Source organism: Equus caballus, chromosome 21, assembly GCF_041296265.1.
Source record: "Equus caballus isolate H_3958 breed thoroughbred chromosome 21, TB-T2T, whole genome shotgun sequence".
NCBI lineage: Eukaryota > Metazoa > Chordata > Mammalia > Perissodactyla > Equidae > Equus > Equus caballus.
The window spans coordinates 31,349,445-31,367,698 of record NC_091704.1 but is presented as its reverse complement, the minus strand read 5'-3'; the positions used below and the strand labels follow the sequence as shown (position 1 = coordinate 31,367,698).

The window sequence follows — 18,254 nt, the reverse complement described above, 5'->3', positions numbered from 1 at the left end:
TTGAATTTCATATAATTTTCACATGCCACAAAATACTCTTCTTATTATTGTTTTCCCCCATCCATTTAACAATGTAAAACCTGTTCTTAGCCTGTGGGCCACACAAGAACAGGAGGTAGATTATATCTGACTTGCAGGCTATAGTTTGCTAACCCCTCCTTTAGAAAATAAGGATGATAAAAGCCCAATAATCCATAGTCCAAATGACTTATCTTCTCCCAGACTTGTTGGTTCTAAGCCCAATGTTGAATAGGAAGAGCCTGTAGAATGAAAATCTGTAAGCCTCAGTAGGTTTACTCCTATATTTCTGTTTTAAAGAGTCATTTCTTCCCCTGCCCCTCCGCTGCTTCCTTTGGATTGTCATTATTATTGCCAGCTGGTCATGTAGAAGCAGGAAACCCCTGGGTGTCCTAAGACCTATACACAGCCCCAGTTGATGACCCCAGGCCTGCTAGGTTCTCCAAGAGTCCCAGACTGGCTTGTATTTTTGTGAGTTTATCACTGAGACCATCTCTTCCAAGCAGAATGGAAGGATTTCCTTGTGGTTAGTCAACTCTGAGGGTGGATTACAGTGGGTCAGTAGTAGGAACAAAAACCTACTGATGCCCAGAAAGAATAGGAATTGATTTTTCCTCAGAGAAGAAAAAGAGGGATTGGAATGCCTTCATGGAAGTAGTGGTTTTTGAACTGAAACTTGAATGATCTCTAGAGGTGTAGAAAAGGGATGAAGGAGTATTTCTCAAAGGTTCTAGCATGAATAAACACAAAAATATTCAACTATTATAATAGTACTAGTAGCAACAATATTACCTCACATTTAGACTATGTGCTTGACATTTTAAAAGTATTTTATGTATATTAACTCCTTTCATCCTCAGAACAAACCTATGCTATAGGTATATTACTATTCTCATTATAGAGATGAGAAAACTACGGCACAAAGAGGTTGAGAAATTTGCCCAAGGCATAGGGTTAATAGGGGCAAAGCCAGGATTCAAACCTGGTCTGCTTCTAGAGCCTGTACTTGTAACCTGGACACAGCATTACCCTGGAGGCCATTTCTGCACTGCACAATAACCGTAGAAAACCCTTGAGGTCCTTTCTACTTTCAAAATCCCATGATGCTGTGTGTCCAAGCTCTGCTCCCTCACCCCCTGCCCCAGCAAACAATGGCACCTTGTAAGAAGGGCCTCCTTTTCTGTTCTCAGCCTACTCCGTCTCCTACATAATCCCCAGAGCCACGTGGATGATAGCTATATCCACGCATGTGATTCCTACCAATATGAGTTCTTGTTGTCATTAAGTTACACCTTGGTAGGGTTTAAATTATCTATCTCTTTAGGAAAATAATTGTAATGAGTTTTCCAAAAACAATATATACCAGTGGCAAGAAATTCAATCTGAAAAATATAAAGAACATAAAATATCACCCCAGATCTTACCAACAAAGGTAACAATATTAACATTTTGATGATCTTTCCAGACATCTCTAAGAATAGTTATGTAAATATGTTTCTATAAATTTGAGCATTCTGTACATAATATGTATCCTGCTTTTTTTCACCAACAATTGAGCATGGGTATCTTTTCATGTCAATAAATATAGATGTATTAAAAACTATCATTTTAAAATTTATCTATTTACCATAATTTATTTAACAAATCGTCTTTGATTTTATTTTGTAAGAATAAGTTCTCAAGGCTAGAATCTTGGATTTTCAGGGGTCTAGTCATTATTTTTTATCAATAGGAAATGCGTTATGAGTGTAGCTTTTGATAGACTCATAGGGTTTCAAGGAGGTCTCCACGGTTCATAGCAACTCAGGTAGGCAGGAAGCAGGTAATTTTTATCTCTCTTTGGAGGTGAGGAAGGAGTTTGGAGACAGGGACACTAAATTCTGGACTATACACTTCTCAAGAGAAACCCAGAGTGAAACTAACAGATATGTGTTTAATATATTAAGTATGGCTAATATATTCCAAACTGCTGTACTAAAGTTGTGTTGAATAACTTTTTCTTTCAAAGCTGTTTTGGACGTAAAAGTGATCATTGTACTACTGGTAATTCTACAAGTACAGCTCGTACCTCATGCTCTTTTTATCCTCCACCAATAACAATACCAGATAATTACACCATTCAAGTGGAAGCTCAAAATGCAGACGGTATAATTAAATCTGATATAACACAATGGAGATTAGATACCATAGGTAAGTGTCATTTGATATTCTTATATACTTTTATTAAGAGATACCCCCTTCTTTTTTCTTTTTAAAGAGATATCTGTGGACTCAAAAGTAGACTCAAAGCTCAAAGATATAGTAGGTGTGTGTTATGGATATACAGAAAATTTGTTTTCTTATTGAAGAAGGAAGAGAGAGATGGAGGAAAGGAAGGGAAAAGGAAGGAAGAAATAAAGGAAGGAAGAAAGGAAAGAAGGAAAAAAGGAAGGAGAGAAGGAATTGATCACTGAAAAAAAAGGCATGAGAAGAAACATTTTTGCTGGTCCCTGATTTCCTCTTGCAGTTTGTACCATAAATTGTACTCAAAGAAACAGAGTTTTTCCCCTCAAAATATCATTGCTCATGTAGGAAAAGAGAGTAAAACTCTTATTTTAAAAAATAATCTTACTGGGGCTGGCCCTGTGGCCGAGTGGTTAAGTTCGCGCACTCTGCTGTAGGCGGCCCAGTGTTTCGTTGGTTTGAATCCTGGGTGCGGACATGGCACTGCTCATCAAACCACGCTGAAGCAGCGTCCCACATGCCACAACTAGAAGGACCCACAACGAAGAATATACAACTATGTACCAGGGGGCTTTGGGGAGAAAAAGGAAAAAATAAAAATCTTAAAAAAAAAAGTAATAATCTTACTAATTCTTACCTTTTTAATTCTTTTTCAGACACTTGTTTTCACCATATTTATTCCACCATATTTCACCAATTATATCTTTATTAAGATATAATTCACATGCCATTTAAAAGTTCACCTTTTAAAAATGACAATTCACTGTTTTTTTTAAATCATATTCACAAAGTTGTGCAAACGTCATCAGTATCTAATTCCAGAACCTTTTCATCACCCCCAAAAGAAACTTCATACCCATAATAGCCAGTCCCCAGTACTTTATTTCTCCCTTCCTCCAACCTTTGGCAACCACTAGTCTATTTTCTGTCTTTATGGATTTGCCTGTTTTTGACATTTTATATAAATGCAATGATACAATATGTGGTCTTTGGATCTGATTTATTTCACTTAGCATAATGTTTTCAGGGTTCAGCCATGTTGTAGCATTTATCAGTATTTTAGTCCTTTTCATAGCTGAATAATATTCTACGGTAGGGATATACCACATTTTGTTTATCTATACATCAGTTGATCAACATTTGGGTTGTTTCCACTTTTTGGTTATTATGAATAATACTGTTATGAATATTTGTGTACAAGTTCTGTGTGGACATATGTTTCAATTCCCTTAGATACATACCTAGTGAAATTGCTGGGTAATAATGATAACTCTGTCTTTAGCTTTTTGAAGAACTGCCAAACTTTATGAAAGTGGCTGCACCATTTTACATTCCCACCAGAAATTTATAAAGGTTCCAACTTCTCCATATCCTCAACACTAGATATTGCCTGTCTTTTTGATTATAGCCATCCTAGTATGTTTGAAGTGGTATCTCAATATGGTTCTGATTTGCATTTACCTAATGACTAATGATGTTGAGCGTCTTTTCATGTGCTAATTTGCTATTTGTATATCTTCTTTAGAGAAATATTTATCCAAATCCTTTACTGATTTTTAGGTTGTGCTGTCTTTTTATTGTTAAGTTTTAAGAGCTGTTTATCTATTCTAGGTACAAGTTCCTTATCAGATATATGATTTGCAAATATTTTCTCCCTTTCTGTGGGTTATCTTTTCAATATCTTTATTTTCATTGAGGCCACATTGATTTATATCATTATATAAATTTCAGGTGTACATCATTAAATTTCAGCTTCTGTATAGACTGCATTGTGCTCATCACCAAAGGTCTAGTTGCCATCTGTCACCATACACATGTGCCTCTTTACCCCTTTCACCCTCCCCCTACCTCCTTCCCCTCTGGTAACCACCAATCTGTTCTTCGTATCTATGTGTTTGTTTATCTTCCATATATAAGTGAAGTCGTATGGTAATTGTCTTTCTCCATCTAACTTATTTTGCTTAGCATGATACCCTCAAAGTTCTTCCATGTTGTGGCAAATGGCAAGATTTCATCTTTTTTATGGCTGAGTACTATTCCATTGTATATGTATACCATCTTATCTTTGTCCCTTCATCTGTTGAGGGGCACTTAAGTTGCTTCCATATCTTGGCTATTGTGAATAATGCTGCAGTCAACATAGGGATGCGTATTTCTTTTTGAATTAGTGTTTTTGTATTCTTTTGATAAATACCCAGAAGTGGAATAGCTGGATCATACGGTATTTCTATTTTTAATTTTTGAGAACTCTCCATACTGTTTTCCATAGTGGCTGCACCACTTTGCGTTCCTACCAGCAGTGTACTAGAGTTCCTTTTTCTCCACATCTTCTGCAGCACTTATTTCTTATATTTTTAATAATAGCCATTTGTAATCAGTGATGTTAAACATCTTTTCATGTGCCTGTTGGCCATCTGTATATCTTCTTTGGAAAAATGTCTGTTCATATCCTCTGCCCATTTTTTGATCGGGTTGTTTGGTTTTTTGTTGTTGAGTTGTATGAGTTCTTTATATATTTTGGAAATTAACTCCTTATCAGATATATGATTTGCAAATATTTTCTCCAAGTTGTTGAGTTGTCTTTTCATTTTATCAATGGTTTCATTTGCCTTGCAGAAGCTTTTTAGGTTGAGGTAGTACCATTTGTTTATTTTTTATTTTGTTTTCCTTGCCTGAGGAGACGTGGTATTCAAAAAGACGCTGCTAAGACCCATGTCAGAGAGCAAATGGCCTATGTTTTCTTCTAGTAGTTTTATGGTTTCACATCTTACCTTCAAGACTTTAATCCATTTTGAGTTAATGTTTGTGTATGGTGTAAGATAATGGTCTTCTTTCATTCTTTTGCATGGGGCTGACCAGTTTTCCCAGCATCATTTGTTGAAGAGATTTTCCTTTCTTCATTGTATGTTCTCGGCTCCTTTGTTGAAAATTAGCTTTTCATAGATGTATTGGTTTATTTTTGTGCTCTCTGTTCTGTTCCATTGATCTGGGTGTCTGTTTTTCTCACAGTGGTGGGCTGTTTTGATCACTATAACTTTGTAGTATACTTTAAAATCAGGAAGTATGATACCTCTAGCTTTCTTCTTTTTTCTCAGGGTTACTTTGGCAATTTGGGGTCTTTTGTTGTTCCATATAAATTTTAGGATTCCTTGTTCTATTTCTGTGAAAAATGCCATTGGAATTCTGAATGAGATTGCATTGAATCTGTAGATTGCTTTAGGTAATATGGACATTTTACCTTTGTTAATTCTTCTAATCCATGAGCATGGAATAGCTTTCCATTTCTTCATATCTTCTTCCATTTCCTTCACTTATATATTATAGTTTTCAGTGTACAGGTCTTTCACCTCCTTCGTTAAATTTATTCCTAGGTATTTTATTCTTTTGATGTGATTGTAAATGGGATTATATTCTTGATTTCTCTTTCTGCTAGTTTATTGTTACTGTATAGAAATGTGACCGATTTTTGTATGTTGATTTTATACCCTGAAACTTTATTTGTTAATTATTTCTAATCGTTTTTGGGTGGATGTTTTAGAATTTTCTGTGTATAGAATCATGTCATCTGCAAATAGTGACAGTTTTACTTCTTCCTTTCCAATTTGGATCCCTTTTATTTCTTTTTCTTGCCTAATTGCTCAGACTAGGACTTCCTATATTATGTTGAATAAGAGTGGTGAAAGTGGGCATCCTTTTCTTGTTCCTCTTCTTAGAGGAATAGCTTTCAGTTTTTCATCACTGAGTATGATGTTGGCTGTGGATTTATCATATATGGCCTTTATTATGAAGCACTTTCCTTCTACACCCATTTTATTGATAGTTTATGTCATAAATGGTTGTAGAATCTTGTCCAGTTTTTTCTCTGCATCTATTGAGATGATTGTGTGATTTTTATTCTTCATTTTGTTAATTTGGCATATCACATTGATTGCTTTGTGGATGTTGTATCCCTGCGTCCCTGGAATAAATCCCACTTGTTTGTTGTGTATGATCCTTTTAATGTACTGTTGTATTTTATTTGCTAATATTTTGTTGAGGATTTTTGCATCCATGTTCATCAGTGATATTGGCCTATAATTTTCCTTTTTTATGTTATCCTTGTCTGGTTTGGGTATCAGGGTAATGCTGGCCTTATAAAATGAGTTAGGAAGTGTCCCCATCCTATTCAAGTTTTTGGAAAAGTATGAGAAGGATAAGAATTAAATTTCTGAGTGTTTGGTAGAATTCACCAGAGAAGCTGTCTGATCCTTGACTTTCGTGGGAGAATTTTTTCTTTCTTTTTGTTTGGTGAGGAAGATTCTCCCTGAGCTAACATTTATTGCCAATTTTCCTTTTTTTTTCACTCAAGGAAGATTAGCCCTGAGCTAACATCTGTGCCAGTCTTCCTCTATTTTGTATGTGGGATACCTCCACAGCATGGCTGATGAGTGGAGCAAGTCCGTGCCTGGGATCCAAACCCGCAAACCTGGGCCACCAAAACAGAGCCTGCAGAACTTTAACCACTCAGTCATGGGGCTGGCCCCAGGGAGATTTTTGATTTCTGTTTCAGTCTCTCTCTTTGTGATTAGTCTAGTCAGATCGTCTATTTCTTCTTGAGTCAGTTTTGGGAGGTTGTATGATTCTAATAATTTATTCATTTCTTCTAGGTTATCCAATTTGTTGGTGTATAGTTTTTCATAGTATTCTCTTATAATTCTTTGTATTTATATGGTATCCATTGTAATTTCTCCTCTTTCATTTCTGATTTTATTGATTTGAGCCTGCTCTCTTGTTTTCCTACTGAGTCTAGTTGAGAGTTTGTCAATTTTGTTTGTCTTTTCAAAGAACCAGTTCTTAGTTTCATTGATCCTTTCTATTGTCTTTTTAGTCTCTATTTCATTTATTTCTTCTCTGATTTTTAGTATTTCCTTTCTTGTATGTGTTGGGGATTCATTTGTTCTTCTTTTTCTAGTTCTTTTATGTGTAGTGTTAGATTGTTTGAGATATTTCTTGTTTGTTGAGATAGGCCTGTATTGCTGTAGATGTCCCTCTTTTTTTTTTTATTGAGTTAATGATAGGTTACAATCTTGTGAAATTTCAGTTGTACGTTAATGTTTGTCATTCATGTTGTAGGTGCACCACTTCACCCTTTGTGCCCACCCCCCACCCCACCTTTCCCCTGGTACCATACTAAACTGTTCTTAGTCCACATTTTTAAATTCCTCATATGAGTGGAGTCATACACAGATTATCCTTCTCTAGCTGGCTTATTTCACTTAACATAATTCCCTCAAGGTCCATCCATGTTATTGCAAATGGAATGATTTTGTTCTGTTTTGCAGCTGAGTAGTATTCTATTGTATATATGTACCACATCTTCTTTATCCATTCGTCTGTTGATGGGCACTTAGGTTGCTTCCATGTCTTGGCTATTGTAAATAATGCTGCAATGAACATTGGGGTACATAGGACTTTTGGGATTGCTGACTTCAAGCTCTTTGGATAAATACCCAGTAGTGGGATGGCTGGATCGTATGGTAGCTCTATTTTTAATTTTTTGAGGAATCTCCATACTGTTTTCCATAGTGGCTGCACCAGTTTGCATTCCCACCAGAAGTGTATGAGAGTTCCTTTTTCTCCACAACCTCTCCAACATTTGTTACTATTAGTTTTAGATATTTTTGTCATTCTAATGGGTGTAAGGTGATATCTTAGTGTAGTTTTGATTTGCATTTCCCTGATGATCAGTGATGATGAGCATCTTTTCATGTGCCTATTGGCCATCCGTATATCTTCTTTGGAGAAATGTCTGTTCATTTCTCCAGCCCATTTTTTTATCGAGTTGTTTGATTTTTTGTTGTTGAGTTGTGAGAGTTCTTTATATATTATGGATATTAAGCCTTTGTCAGATATATGACTTGCAAATATTTTTTCCCAGTTAGTGGGTTGTTTTTTTGTTTCCATCCTGTTTTCATTTGCCTTGAAGAAGCTCTTTAGTCTGATGAAGTCCCATTTGTTTATTCTTTCTATTGTTTCCCTTCTCTGAGAAGGCATGGTGTCTGAAAAGATCCTTTTAATACTGATGTCAAAGAGAGTACTGCTTACATTTTCTTCTAGAAGCCTTATGGTTTCAGGTCTGACCTTTAGGTCTTTGATCCATTTAGAGTTTATTTTGGTGAATGGTGAAAAAGAATGGTCAATTTTCATTCTTTTACATGTGGCTTTCCAGTTTTCCCAGCACCATTTGTTGAAAAGACTTTCTTTTCTCCATTGTATGCCCTCAGCTCCTTTGTCGAAGATAAGCTGTCCATAGATGTGTGCTTTTATTTTTGGGCTTTCAATTCTGTTCCATTGATGTGCACCTGTTTTTGTACCAATACCATGCTGTTTTGATTACTGTAGCTTTGTAGTATGTTTTGAAGTCAGGGATTGAGACGCCTCCCGTTTTGTTCTTTTTCTCAGCATTGCTTTAGAAATTCGGGGTCTTTTGTTGCCCCATATGAGTTTTAGGATTCTTTGTTCTATTTCTGTAAAGAATGTCATTGGGATTCTGATTGGGATGGCGTTGTATCTGTAGATTGCTTTAGGTAGAATGGACATTTTAACTATGTTTATTCTTCCAATCCATGTACATGGAATGTCTTTCCATCTCCTTATGTTGTCATCCAATTCTCTCAGAAAGGCCTTGTAATTTTCATTGTATAGGTCCTTCACTTCCTTAGTTAAATTTACCCCATGGTATTTTATTCTTTTTGTTGTGATTGTGAATGGTATTGTATTCTTGAGTTCTTTTTCTGTTAGTTCGTTATTGGAGTATAGAAATGCTACTGATTTATGCAAATTGATTTTGTACCCTACAACTTTGCTGTAGTTGTTGATTACTTCTAAGAGTTTTCCAATGGATTCTTTGGGGTTTTCTATATATAAGATCATGTCATCTGCAAACAGCGAGAGTTTCACTTCTTCCCTCCCTATTTGGATTCCTTTTATTCCTTTTTCTTGCCTAATTGATCTGGCCAGGACCTCCAGTACTCTGTTGAATAAGAGTGGTGATAGAGGGCATCCTTGTCTCGTTCCTGTTTTCAGGGGGATGGTGTTCAGTTTTTGCCCATTGAGTATGATGTTGGCTATGGGTTTGTCATATATGGCCTTTATTATGTTGAGGTAGTTTCCTTCTATGCCCATTTTGTTCAGAGTTTTTATCATAAATGGCTGTTGGATCTTGTCAAATGCCTTCTCTGCATCTATTGAGATGATCATGTAGTTTTTATTCCTCAATTTGTTGATGTGGTGTATCACGTTGATTGATTTGCGGATGTTGAACCATCCCTGAGTCCCTGGTATGAATCCCACCTGATCATGATGTATGATCCTTTTGATGAATTGCTGAATTCTGGTTGCCAAAATTTTGTTTAGAATTTTTGCATCTATGTTCATCAGTGATATTGGCCTGTAGTTTTCTTTTTTCGTGGTGTCCTTGTCTGGTTTTGGTATCAGCATGATGTTGGCCTCATAGAATGTGTTAGGAAGTGTTCCATCTTCGCTAATTTTTTGGAATAGCTTGAAAAGGATAGGTATTAAATCCTCCCTGAAAGTTTGGTAGAATTCCCCAGGAAAGCCATCTGGTCCTGGGGTTTTATTCTTTGGGATGTTTTTGATTGCTGTTTCAATCTCTTTCCTTGTGATTGGTCTGTTCAAATTGTCTGCCTCTTCTTGAGTGAGCTTTGGGAGATTGTAGGAGTCCAAGAATTAATCCATTTCCTGTAGGTTATCCATTCTGTTGGCATATAGTTTTTCATAGTATTCTCTTATAATCCGTTGTATTTCTGCAGAGTCTGTTGTTATTTCTCCTCTTTGATTTCTGATTTTGTTTATTTGAGCTTTCTTCCTTCTTTTCTTTGTAAGTCTGGCTAGGGGTTTGTCAATTTTATTTATCTTCTCAAAAAAACAGCTTTTTGTTTCATTGATCCTTTCTACTGCCTTTTTCATTTCAATAGTATTTATTTCTGCTCTGATTTTTATTATTTCTCTCCTTCTGCTGACTTTGGGCTTTATTTGTTCTTTTTTCTCTAGTTCACTTAGGTGTAGTTTGATTACTTATTTGGGATTTTTCTTGTTTGTTAAGATGTGCCTGTATTGCAATGAATTTTCCTCTTAATACAACTTTTGCTGTATCCCATATGAGTTGGTATGGCATGCTATCATTTTCATTTGTTTCCAGGTATTTTTTGATTTCTTCTTTAATTTCTTCAATGATCCATTGCTTGTTCAGTAGTGTATTGTTTAGTCTCCACATCTTTGTGCCTTTCTCAGCTTTTTTCTTGTAATTAGTTTCTAGCCTTATAGCATTATGATCGGAGAAGATGCTTGTTATTATTTCAATTTTTTTAAATTTGTAGAGGCTTGCCTTGTTTCCCAACATATGGTCTATCCTTGAGAATGTTCCATGTGCACTTGAGAAGAATGTGTATTCAGCTCTTTTAGGGTGAAGTGATCTGTATATGTCTATTAAGTCCAATTGTTTTAGTTTTTCATTTAATTCCACTATTTCCTTGTTGATTTTCTGTCTGGATGATCTATCCATTGATGTGAGTGGGGTGTTGAGGTCCCCTATTATTATTGTGTTGTTTTTAACATCTTCCTTTAGGTCTGTTAATAGTTGCTTTATGAATCTTGGTGCTCCTGTGTTGGGTGCATAGATATTTATAAGCGTTATTTCTTCTTGAAGAAGTGTCCCTTTGCTCGTTATATATTGTCCCTCTGTGTCTCTCTTTACCTGTCTTATTTTGAAATCCACTTTGTCTGATATAAGAATTGCAACACCTGCCTTTTTTTTTCTTGCTATTAGCTTGAAGTATTGTCCTCCACCCCTTCACCCTGAGCCTGTGTTTTGTCCTTGGGCCTGAGGTATGTTTCTTGGAGGCAACAAATTGTTGGATCTTGTTCTTTAATCCATTTTGCTGCTCTGTGTCTTTTTATTGGAGAGTTCAATCCGTTTACATTGAGAGTGATTATTGATGCATGTGGACTTAATGCTGTCAATCTGTCGCTCATTATCTTGTTTTCCTGTGTTTCTTTTCCTGTGTGCTTTAGCCTACCCATTTAATACTGCAATTTCTTATGCTGGGTTTCTTAGATTTTTCCTTATTTATGATTTGTGACTCTGTTCTGTATTTTATTTTAGTGTCTACCCTGAAGTTTGTATTTAGAATCTCATGTATAGTATAGTCTATTCTCTGGTGGTCTCTTACTTACATGGCCAATACTGATTTAGACCCTTTGCTCTTCCCCTCTTAAATAATTATTTTCATTTCTTATTCCAACTCATGTTATGAATTTGTAGTTAGAGTGATAAGATCGTCCTTGGTTTGGTAGTCCCCTTACCTTTACACTAATGCTATAGTTGAATATTTGCTATCCTGTTCTGGTTCTACCCATCGGTCTCTCTAGTCTGTGGATTGTGACCCCTTTCTCCCTTTTTTCTTTTTTCAGGTATGAGAGCCTTCTTGAGGATTTCTTGTAGTGGAGGGCTTTTAGTTACAAATTCCCTTAACTTTTGTTTGTCTGGAAAAGATTTAATTTCTCCCTCATATCTGAAGGAAATTCTTGCTGGATAGAGTATTCTTGGCTGAAGATTTTTATCTTTTAAAGCTTTGAATATGTCACTCCATTCTCTCCTAGCTTGTAAGGTTTCTGTAGAGAAATCCGCTGAAAGTCTGATAGGGGCTCCTTTATAGGTTATTCTCTTCTTTTTTCTTACTTCCCTGAGTATTCTTTCTTTATATTTCCTTCTTGCCAATTGTACTGCTATGTGCCTTGCAGTAGGTCTTTTTACATTGACAAATCTAGGATATCTGAAAGCTTCCTCTACACACATTTCTCCATCAATCCCTAGATTTGGGAAGTTCTCTTCAATAATTTCGTTAAGCACACTTTCTGCTCCATTTTCCTTTTCCACGTTCTCGGGAATTCCTATGATCCTTAAGTTCTTACTCCTCATTGAATCCACTATCTCTCGGAGATTTTCCTCAGTTTTTTTTAACTCTTAGTTCTCTTTCTTCCTCTGTCTGGAGCCATTCAGCCTGTCTGTCTTCAATTATGTTAATTTGCTCTTCTATGGTGTCTACACGGTCATTCAGGGAATCCGTATTCTGTTTTATCTGGTCCATTGTGTTTTTCATCTCTAGTAATTTTGTTTGATTCTTCTTTATGATTTCAATCTCTTTTGTGAAGTAACTCCAGAACTCATTGGCTTGTTTCTCTGTCTTTCTCTCTACCTCATTGAGTTTTTTGATTATAGCTGCTCTGAACTCATTATCACTTAGTTTACCTAATTCCAAGTCCTCAGGACTTAATTCTATGTTTTTATTGTTTTCCTTCTGGTCTGGGGCTTTTATAAAGTGCTGGATGGTAGAAGAGCGTTTTTTTCACATGGTGGTAGAATTCGGTTGCAGTTACAGTCTGTTGCCACTAGATGGGGGTTGAGAGCCTCGAGTTCTGAGCTCTCTGCCTTCGGGCAAGATGGCAGTGCCCAGTGCGCTTTGCTGGGAGGGAGAGGCTGCTATTCTTTCATGCCGATCTGGATTCAGATCAGTTCTGTTCTCTGATCTCCCGAGGCCCTGGGTTTATGGGGTCCCCGCACACGGAAGCTTTCCCCCGTCAGTGGGTTTCCACTGAACCAGCGTCAGGAGTCCTGGATGATCCCCCGGTCACACGGCCCCTCCCCTGCTCCTTCCCGGACCGTGCAGCAGGGATCGCAGACTCTGGGGGGGGGGAGCGACGGTCTCTCCTACCTGTTACAGCACCTCCGAGGCCGTTAGCAAGGTTTATGATCTCCGCCTTCTTGGTATTGTAGGTCTCTAATGTGTTGGCATTAGATTTATTCTCTGAAATTCAGTTTTTCCAATCCTTTCTTTTATTTTGGAGGGGAGAGAATCCCAGGTCAGCTCATCCCGTCATTTTGCTCTGCCCCTTCTCCTGTAGATGTCCCTCTTAATAGTGCTTTTGCTGCATCGCATAGATTTTTGTATATTGTGTTTTCATTTTCATTTGTCTCCAGGTATTTTTTTATTTCTCCTTTGATTTCTTCATTGATCCAGTAGTTGTTCAGTAGCATGTTGTTTAATCTCCACATGTTTGATTTTTCTAGCTTTTTTCTTGTGATTGATTTCTAGCTTCATACCATTGTGGTTGGAAAAGATGCTTGATATGATTTTCATCTTCTTAAATTTATTGAGACTTGTTTTCCCACCCAACATATGGTCTATCTTTGAGAATGTTCCACGTGTACTTGGGAAGAATGTGTATTCTGTTGCTTTTGGATGGAATGTCCTATATATCTCTATTAAGTTCATCTGGTCTAGTTTTTCACTTAAGGCCAATGTGCCCTTGTCAACTCTGGATGATCTATCCATTGATGTTAGTGGGGTATTAACGTCCCCTACTATTATTGTGTTGCTGTCAATTTCTCCCTTTAGGTCTTTTAATAGTTGCTTTATATACTTTGGTGCTCCTACGGTAGGTGCATTTATATTAATAAATGTTATGTCTTCTTGGTGGGATGTCTGTCTTATCATTGTATGATGTCCGTCTTTGTCTCTTGTTGTCTTTTTTGGCTTGAAGTCTATTTTGTCTGATATAAGTATCACAAACCCACTTTCTTCTGGTTGCCATTTACTTGGAGTATCATCTTCTGTCCTCTCCCTCTGAGTCTATATTTGTCTTTAGAGCTGACGTGGGTCTCATAGAGGCAGCATATTGTTGTGTCTTGTTTTTTAAACCATCAAGCCACTCTGTGTCTTTTGATTGGTGAATTCAATCCATTTACATTTAGAGTGATTATTGATATATGAGGGCTTAATACTGGCATTTTATCTTTTGTTTTCTGGTAGTTCTGTACTTCCATTGTTTCTTTCCCCTTGTATTTCTGTCTGCTATTTCAGTTTGGTGGTTTTCTGTGATGTTTTTCTCAGTTTCCTCTTATGATTTGTGACTTTGCTCTGATTTTTTGTTTTGTGGTTACCATAAAGTTTGTATAAAAGATCTCATATATGAGATAGTCCTCTTTCTTTTCTTTTCTTTTTTAAAGATTGGCACCTGAGCTAACATCTGTTGCCAATCTTTTTTTTTCCTGATTTTTTCTCCTCAAATCCCCCCAGTACATAGTTGTATATTTTTTTAGTTGTACGTTCTTCTAGTTGTAGCATGTTGGATGCTGCCTCAGCATGGTCTAATGAGCAGTGCCACATCCTAGGATCCGAACCCTGGGCTGCTGAAGTGGAGCGTGCAAACTTAACCACTTGGCCACGTCGCTGGCCCCTTTTTTGTTTTTTGTTTTTTTTTTAGATAGTCCTTTTTCTGATAGCCTCTTATCTCCACTAGCCTATGCAGATTCCTTCCCTGTCCTCTTCCCTTTCTGTGGTTTTGTTGCTACAAATTATCCATTTTTGTATTGTGAGTTTGTTACCAACTTGAAGTGGTTCTATTTTGGATGCTTTCCTTTCCTTAGCTTTTATGTTATAATTAAGTGTTTGCTAACTAATTCTGATACAGAGTTGCAATTTTCTGATTCTGTCTATCTGTTTATCACCTTATGCAAATCTTTGTATGCCTTTGCCTTTTTGTTTCAGATAGGAGGGCTCCTTACAACATTACTTGAAAGGCAGGTCTAGTGGTGCTCAATCCCCTCAGCTTTTGTTTGTCTTGGAAAGCCTTTATTTCTCCTTCATATCTGAAGGAAAACTTTGTTGGATAGAGTATTCTTGGCTGATAATTTCTATCTTTCAACATTTTGAAAATATCATTACACTCTCTCCTAGCCTGTAGAATTCTGCTGAGAATCTCTGATCGCCTAATGTATGTTCCTTTATAAGTTATTTCCCTCTCTCTGGCCACCCTTAATATTCATTTTTGTCCTTGACTTTTGACACTTTAAATATAATGTGCCTTAGAGAGGTTTTTTTGCATTTAGATAATTAGGTGTTATCTTAGCTATATGTACTTGTAAATCCACTTCCTTCCCCAGGTTTGGAATTTCTCAGGCATTATTTCATTAAATATGCTTTCTGCTACTTTCTCCCTCTCTTCTTCTGGGATACCCGTTATGCTTATGTTGCTTTTCCTAATTGAGTCAGATGTTTCTTGTAGAATTTCACCATTTAAAAAAAATCTTAGGTCTCTCCCCTCTTCCACCTGAATTATTTCTAGGTTTCTATCTTCAAGCTTGCTAATTCTCTCTTTCCTGTAGTCTGCTGTATTTCCAATGCTTTCTACTTTATTTTTCATCTCATTAATTGTGTTCTTCGTCTCCAGATTTTTTTTTTTTTTAAATTTATGGCTCTTTGGTGAAGTACTCCTCCTGTTCATTAATTTTATTCCTGAGTTCATTGAACTGTCTTTCTGAGCTTTCTTCTAGCTTGTTGAGTTTCTTCATGACAGTTATTTTGAATTCTCTGTCAGATCACAATCTTCTGTCACTTTAAGTTTGGTTTCTAGAGAGTTGTCATTTTCTTTCTGTGCTGGCCTGTTACTTTACTTCTTCACAGTGCTTGATGAGTTGTTTTTCTGCCAGCACATTTGTGATAGTAAACAACTTCCTTATTTGTGTAGGTTTTGGTTACTTTGATTCTGAGCTTCTTCTGGTTGTATTTGAGAACCTGTGCTTTCCACTCTCCACTGCTTCTGCCAGAGTTGTCAGTGTCCTCATGCTGCTTGTGCCTCTGAGTTTGCTGGTGCCTTGCTGCTTACAATGTCACTGCAGTCGTGGGTGTTGCCACTGGATTCACCAGACTGTGAGCACCTCTGCTGCTTCTGGGGTCACCTGGGTCTCGTATTCCCCTCTGGCTTTCTGCAGACTCTCCACGAGGTCAAGTGCTGCTATTACATGCACCACCTTCACTGCTGCTCCTGGGTTATCTGGGGGTGCTGGCAGCACTACTGCTAGAGGTGCTGGGTTTGCAGATGTCACTGCTGCTGCCAGGGGCCTGGGGTCTTGTATGCAGGCCCTGCTGCTGGTAGGGCTGGTATTTGGGGTACTGCCACTGAGGGCTGGGTCGCAGTTACTGCTGTGACTCCTGAAGCCTCAGGTCACAGTTGACACCCACCACTGCTGGGGGTGGGGTAGGGGCTAAGCTACAAGTGCCACTGCATTTCCTGAAATCTCAGGTTGCAGGTGCCATCTGCCACTGCTAGGGGAGGGGTAGGAGCTGAGCTGTGAGTGCTGCTACTGCTCCTGTAGCCTCTGGTCTCTGGTGCTAGTATGCTTTTTGAAACTTTAGGTCATGGGCACTGCCACCACTGCTAGGGGTATTTGCATCTTGGGTGCAGCTCCGACTGCTGGAAGGGCTAGTGTCAGAATCACTGCTGTCAGGGGAGGGAGTGGAGGCTGGGTTACAAGTGTCTCATAGTTCCTGGAGTTTCCAGTCACAGGCCCACAATGATTCCTGGCACCTCCGTGAGCATGGGCTGCCTGGATTCCTGGGGCCTCCATTCGTGGGTGTTACCTCAGTTTCTGGGGCCTCTGTTCATAGGCATGGCCATAGATCCTGGAACCTCCAGTTTGGGGAGCTGCCGCTGTTCCCCTAATTCCACTCCATCCAGGGGGTCCAGTCCACCCACCTTCAGATATATAGATGTATGGATCTCTCCGGTGTGCTGGTGTGCTGTGCAGAGAGTCCTTTGTTCGCCAGTGGATGTCCTACTGGTTGTAACTTAGAGGGGAGAGACAAAGGGAACAACTCACTCTGCCATGATGCTGAAGTCCAATTGTCTTCCCAATTTCTTTTTTTTTTTTTTTTTTGGTAAGATTGTCCCTGATCTAACTGTGTGCCAGTCTTTCTCTATTTTGTATGTGGGATGCTACCACAGTATGGCTTGATGAGTGGTGTGTTGGTCCGCACCCAGGATCTGATCCCACAAGCCCCAGGCCGCTGAAGCAGGGGGCACAAACTTAACCACTATGTCACTGGGCTGGCCCTGTCTTTCTAATTTCTTGATGTTGTCTTTTGAAACAGAAAAATTTTAATTTTGATGAAGTCCAGTTTATCTATTATTCTCTTATTGCTTGTGCTTTGTGTCGGATCTGAAAAACCATTGCCTAACCTGAGTTCACAAAGATCTGCTATATTTTCCCATAAGAGTTTTATTATTTCAGCTCTGATGTTTCATTTTTTGATCCACTTTGAGTTGTACTGGGGCAGTCCTTCACAGATTAGCTAGGCTTGCTCTGAGCCTAAGGATCAGTCTCAGGTGAAAGCTTAAATTCTTCTCGGGTCTTTTCTGTGTGTGCAACTTGCCTTGGCCTGCATGTTGCTTTCTTAATTCCTCTTTATACATACCTGCTTTTGAATGTCTTAAGTTCTCAAAAAGTCTCGCCCGACTTCTCAGGACCTTAGATGTCCTGTTGTATGTCTCTACCTATAATCTCTTGACCCAGTCTCCAAGCAGCTTTCATGAGCAGCACCTGATGCTTTTCCTACTTGAGATCTGAGTTAGACAAAACAGAGACCAATCTTTCAGTCTTCCTCCAGAGAGATTAGAATGTTGCAAATAAGGTCTGTTCTGCTCTGTGGTTTGAGGAAGGGAAGTGGGAGCTGGGTTTCTGCATCCTCCAGACCACTGACATGCTTGAGGGGTGGGGAATAAGACAAGGGCAAGTAAGACTGCCACAGAACTTTCCCTAACACTTTGAAAGGTGACTTTTTCTTGACTGGGTATTTGTTTGTTTGCTGTAAACCTTTGACTGGTTTTCAGAGCACCAACCATGTTAGTTCAGCCAGTTTCTATTTTATTTATTTTTATTTTTTTATGTTTCCATGGGGGAACAAAAACTTGAAGTTTTCTAGTCCATCGTTTTGCTGACATCACTAAATATATATCAGTTTCTTAATGAACAATTCTGAGAGCCATTTTTTTTTAAGATTTTATTTTTTCTTTTTCTCCCCAAAGCCCCCCGGTACATAGTTGTATATTTTAGTTGTGGGTCCTTCTAGTTGTGGCGTGTGGGATGCCACCTCAACGTGGCCTGGCAAGCGGTG

At 38.1% G+C, this 18,254-nt stretch overlaps 1 protein-coding gene across 7 annotated transcripts in view; it reads left to right on the top strand.

Annotated features, from left to right (window-relative positions):
• The window catches only part of IL31RA (interleukin 31 receptor A), an 81,303-nt gene that overhangs the window by 25,930 nt on the left and 37,119 nt on the right, over positions 1-18,254 (top strand). For all 7 annotated transcript variants that reach the window (XM_070246250.1, XM_070246247.1, XM_070246251.1 and 4 more), the window contains exon 4: positions 2,027-2,208. In XM_070246250.1, coding sequence (XP_070102351.1) covers positions 2,027-2,208 — 182 coding nt within the window. The remainder of the gene's footprint in view (positions 1-2,026; positions 2,209-18,254) is intronic.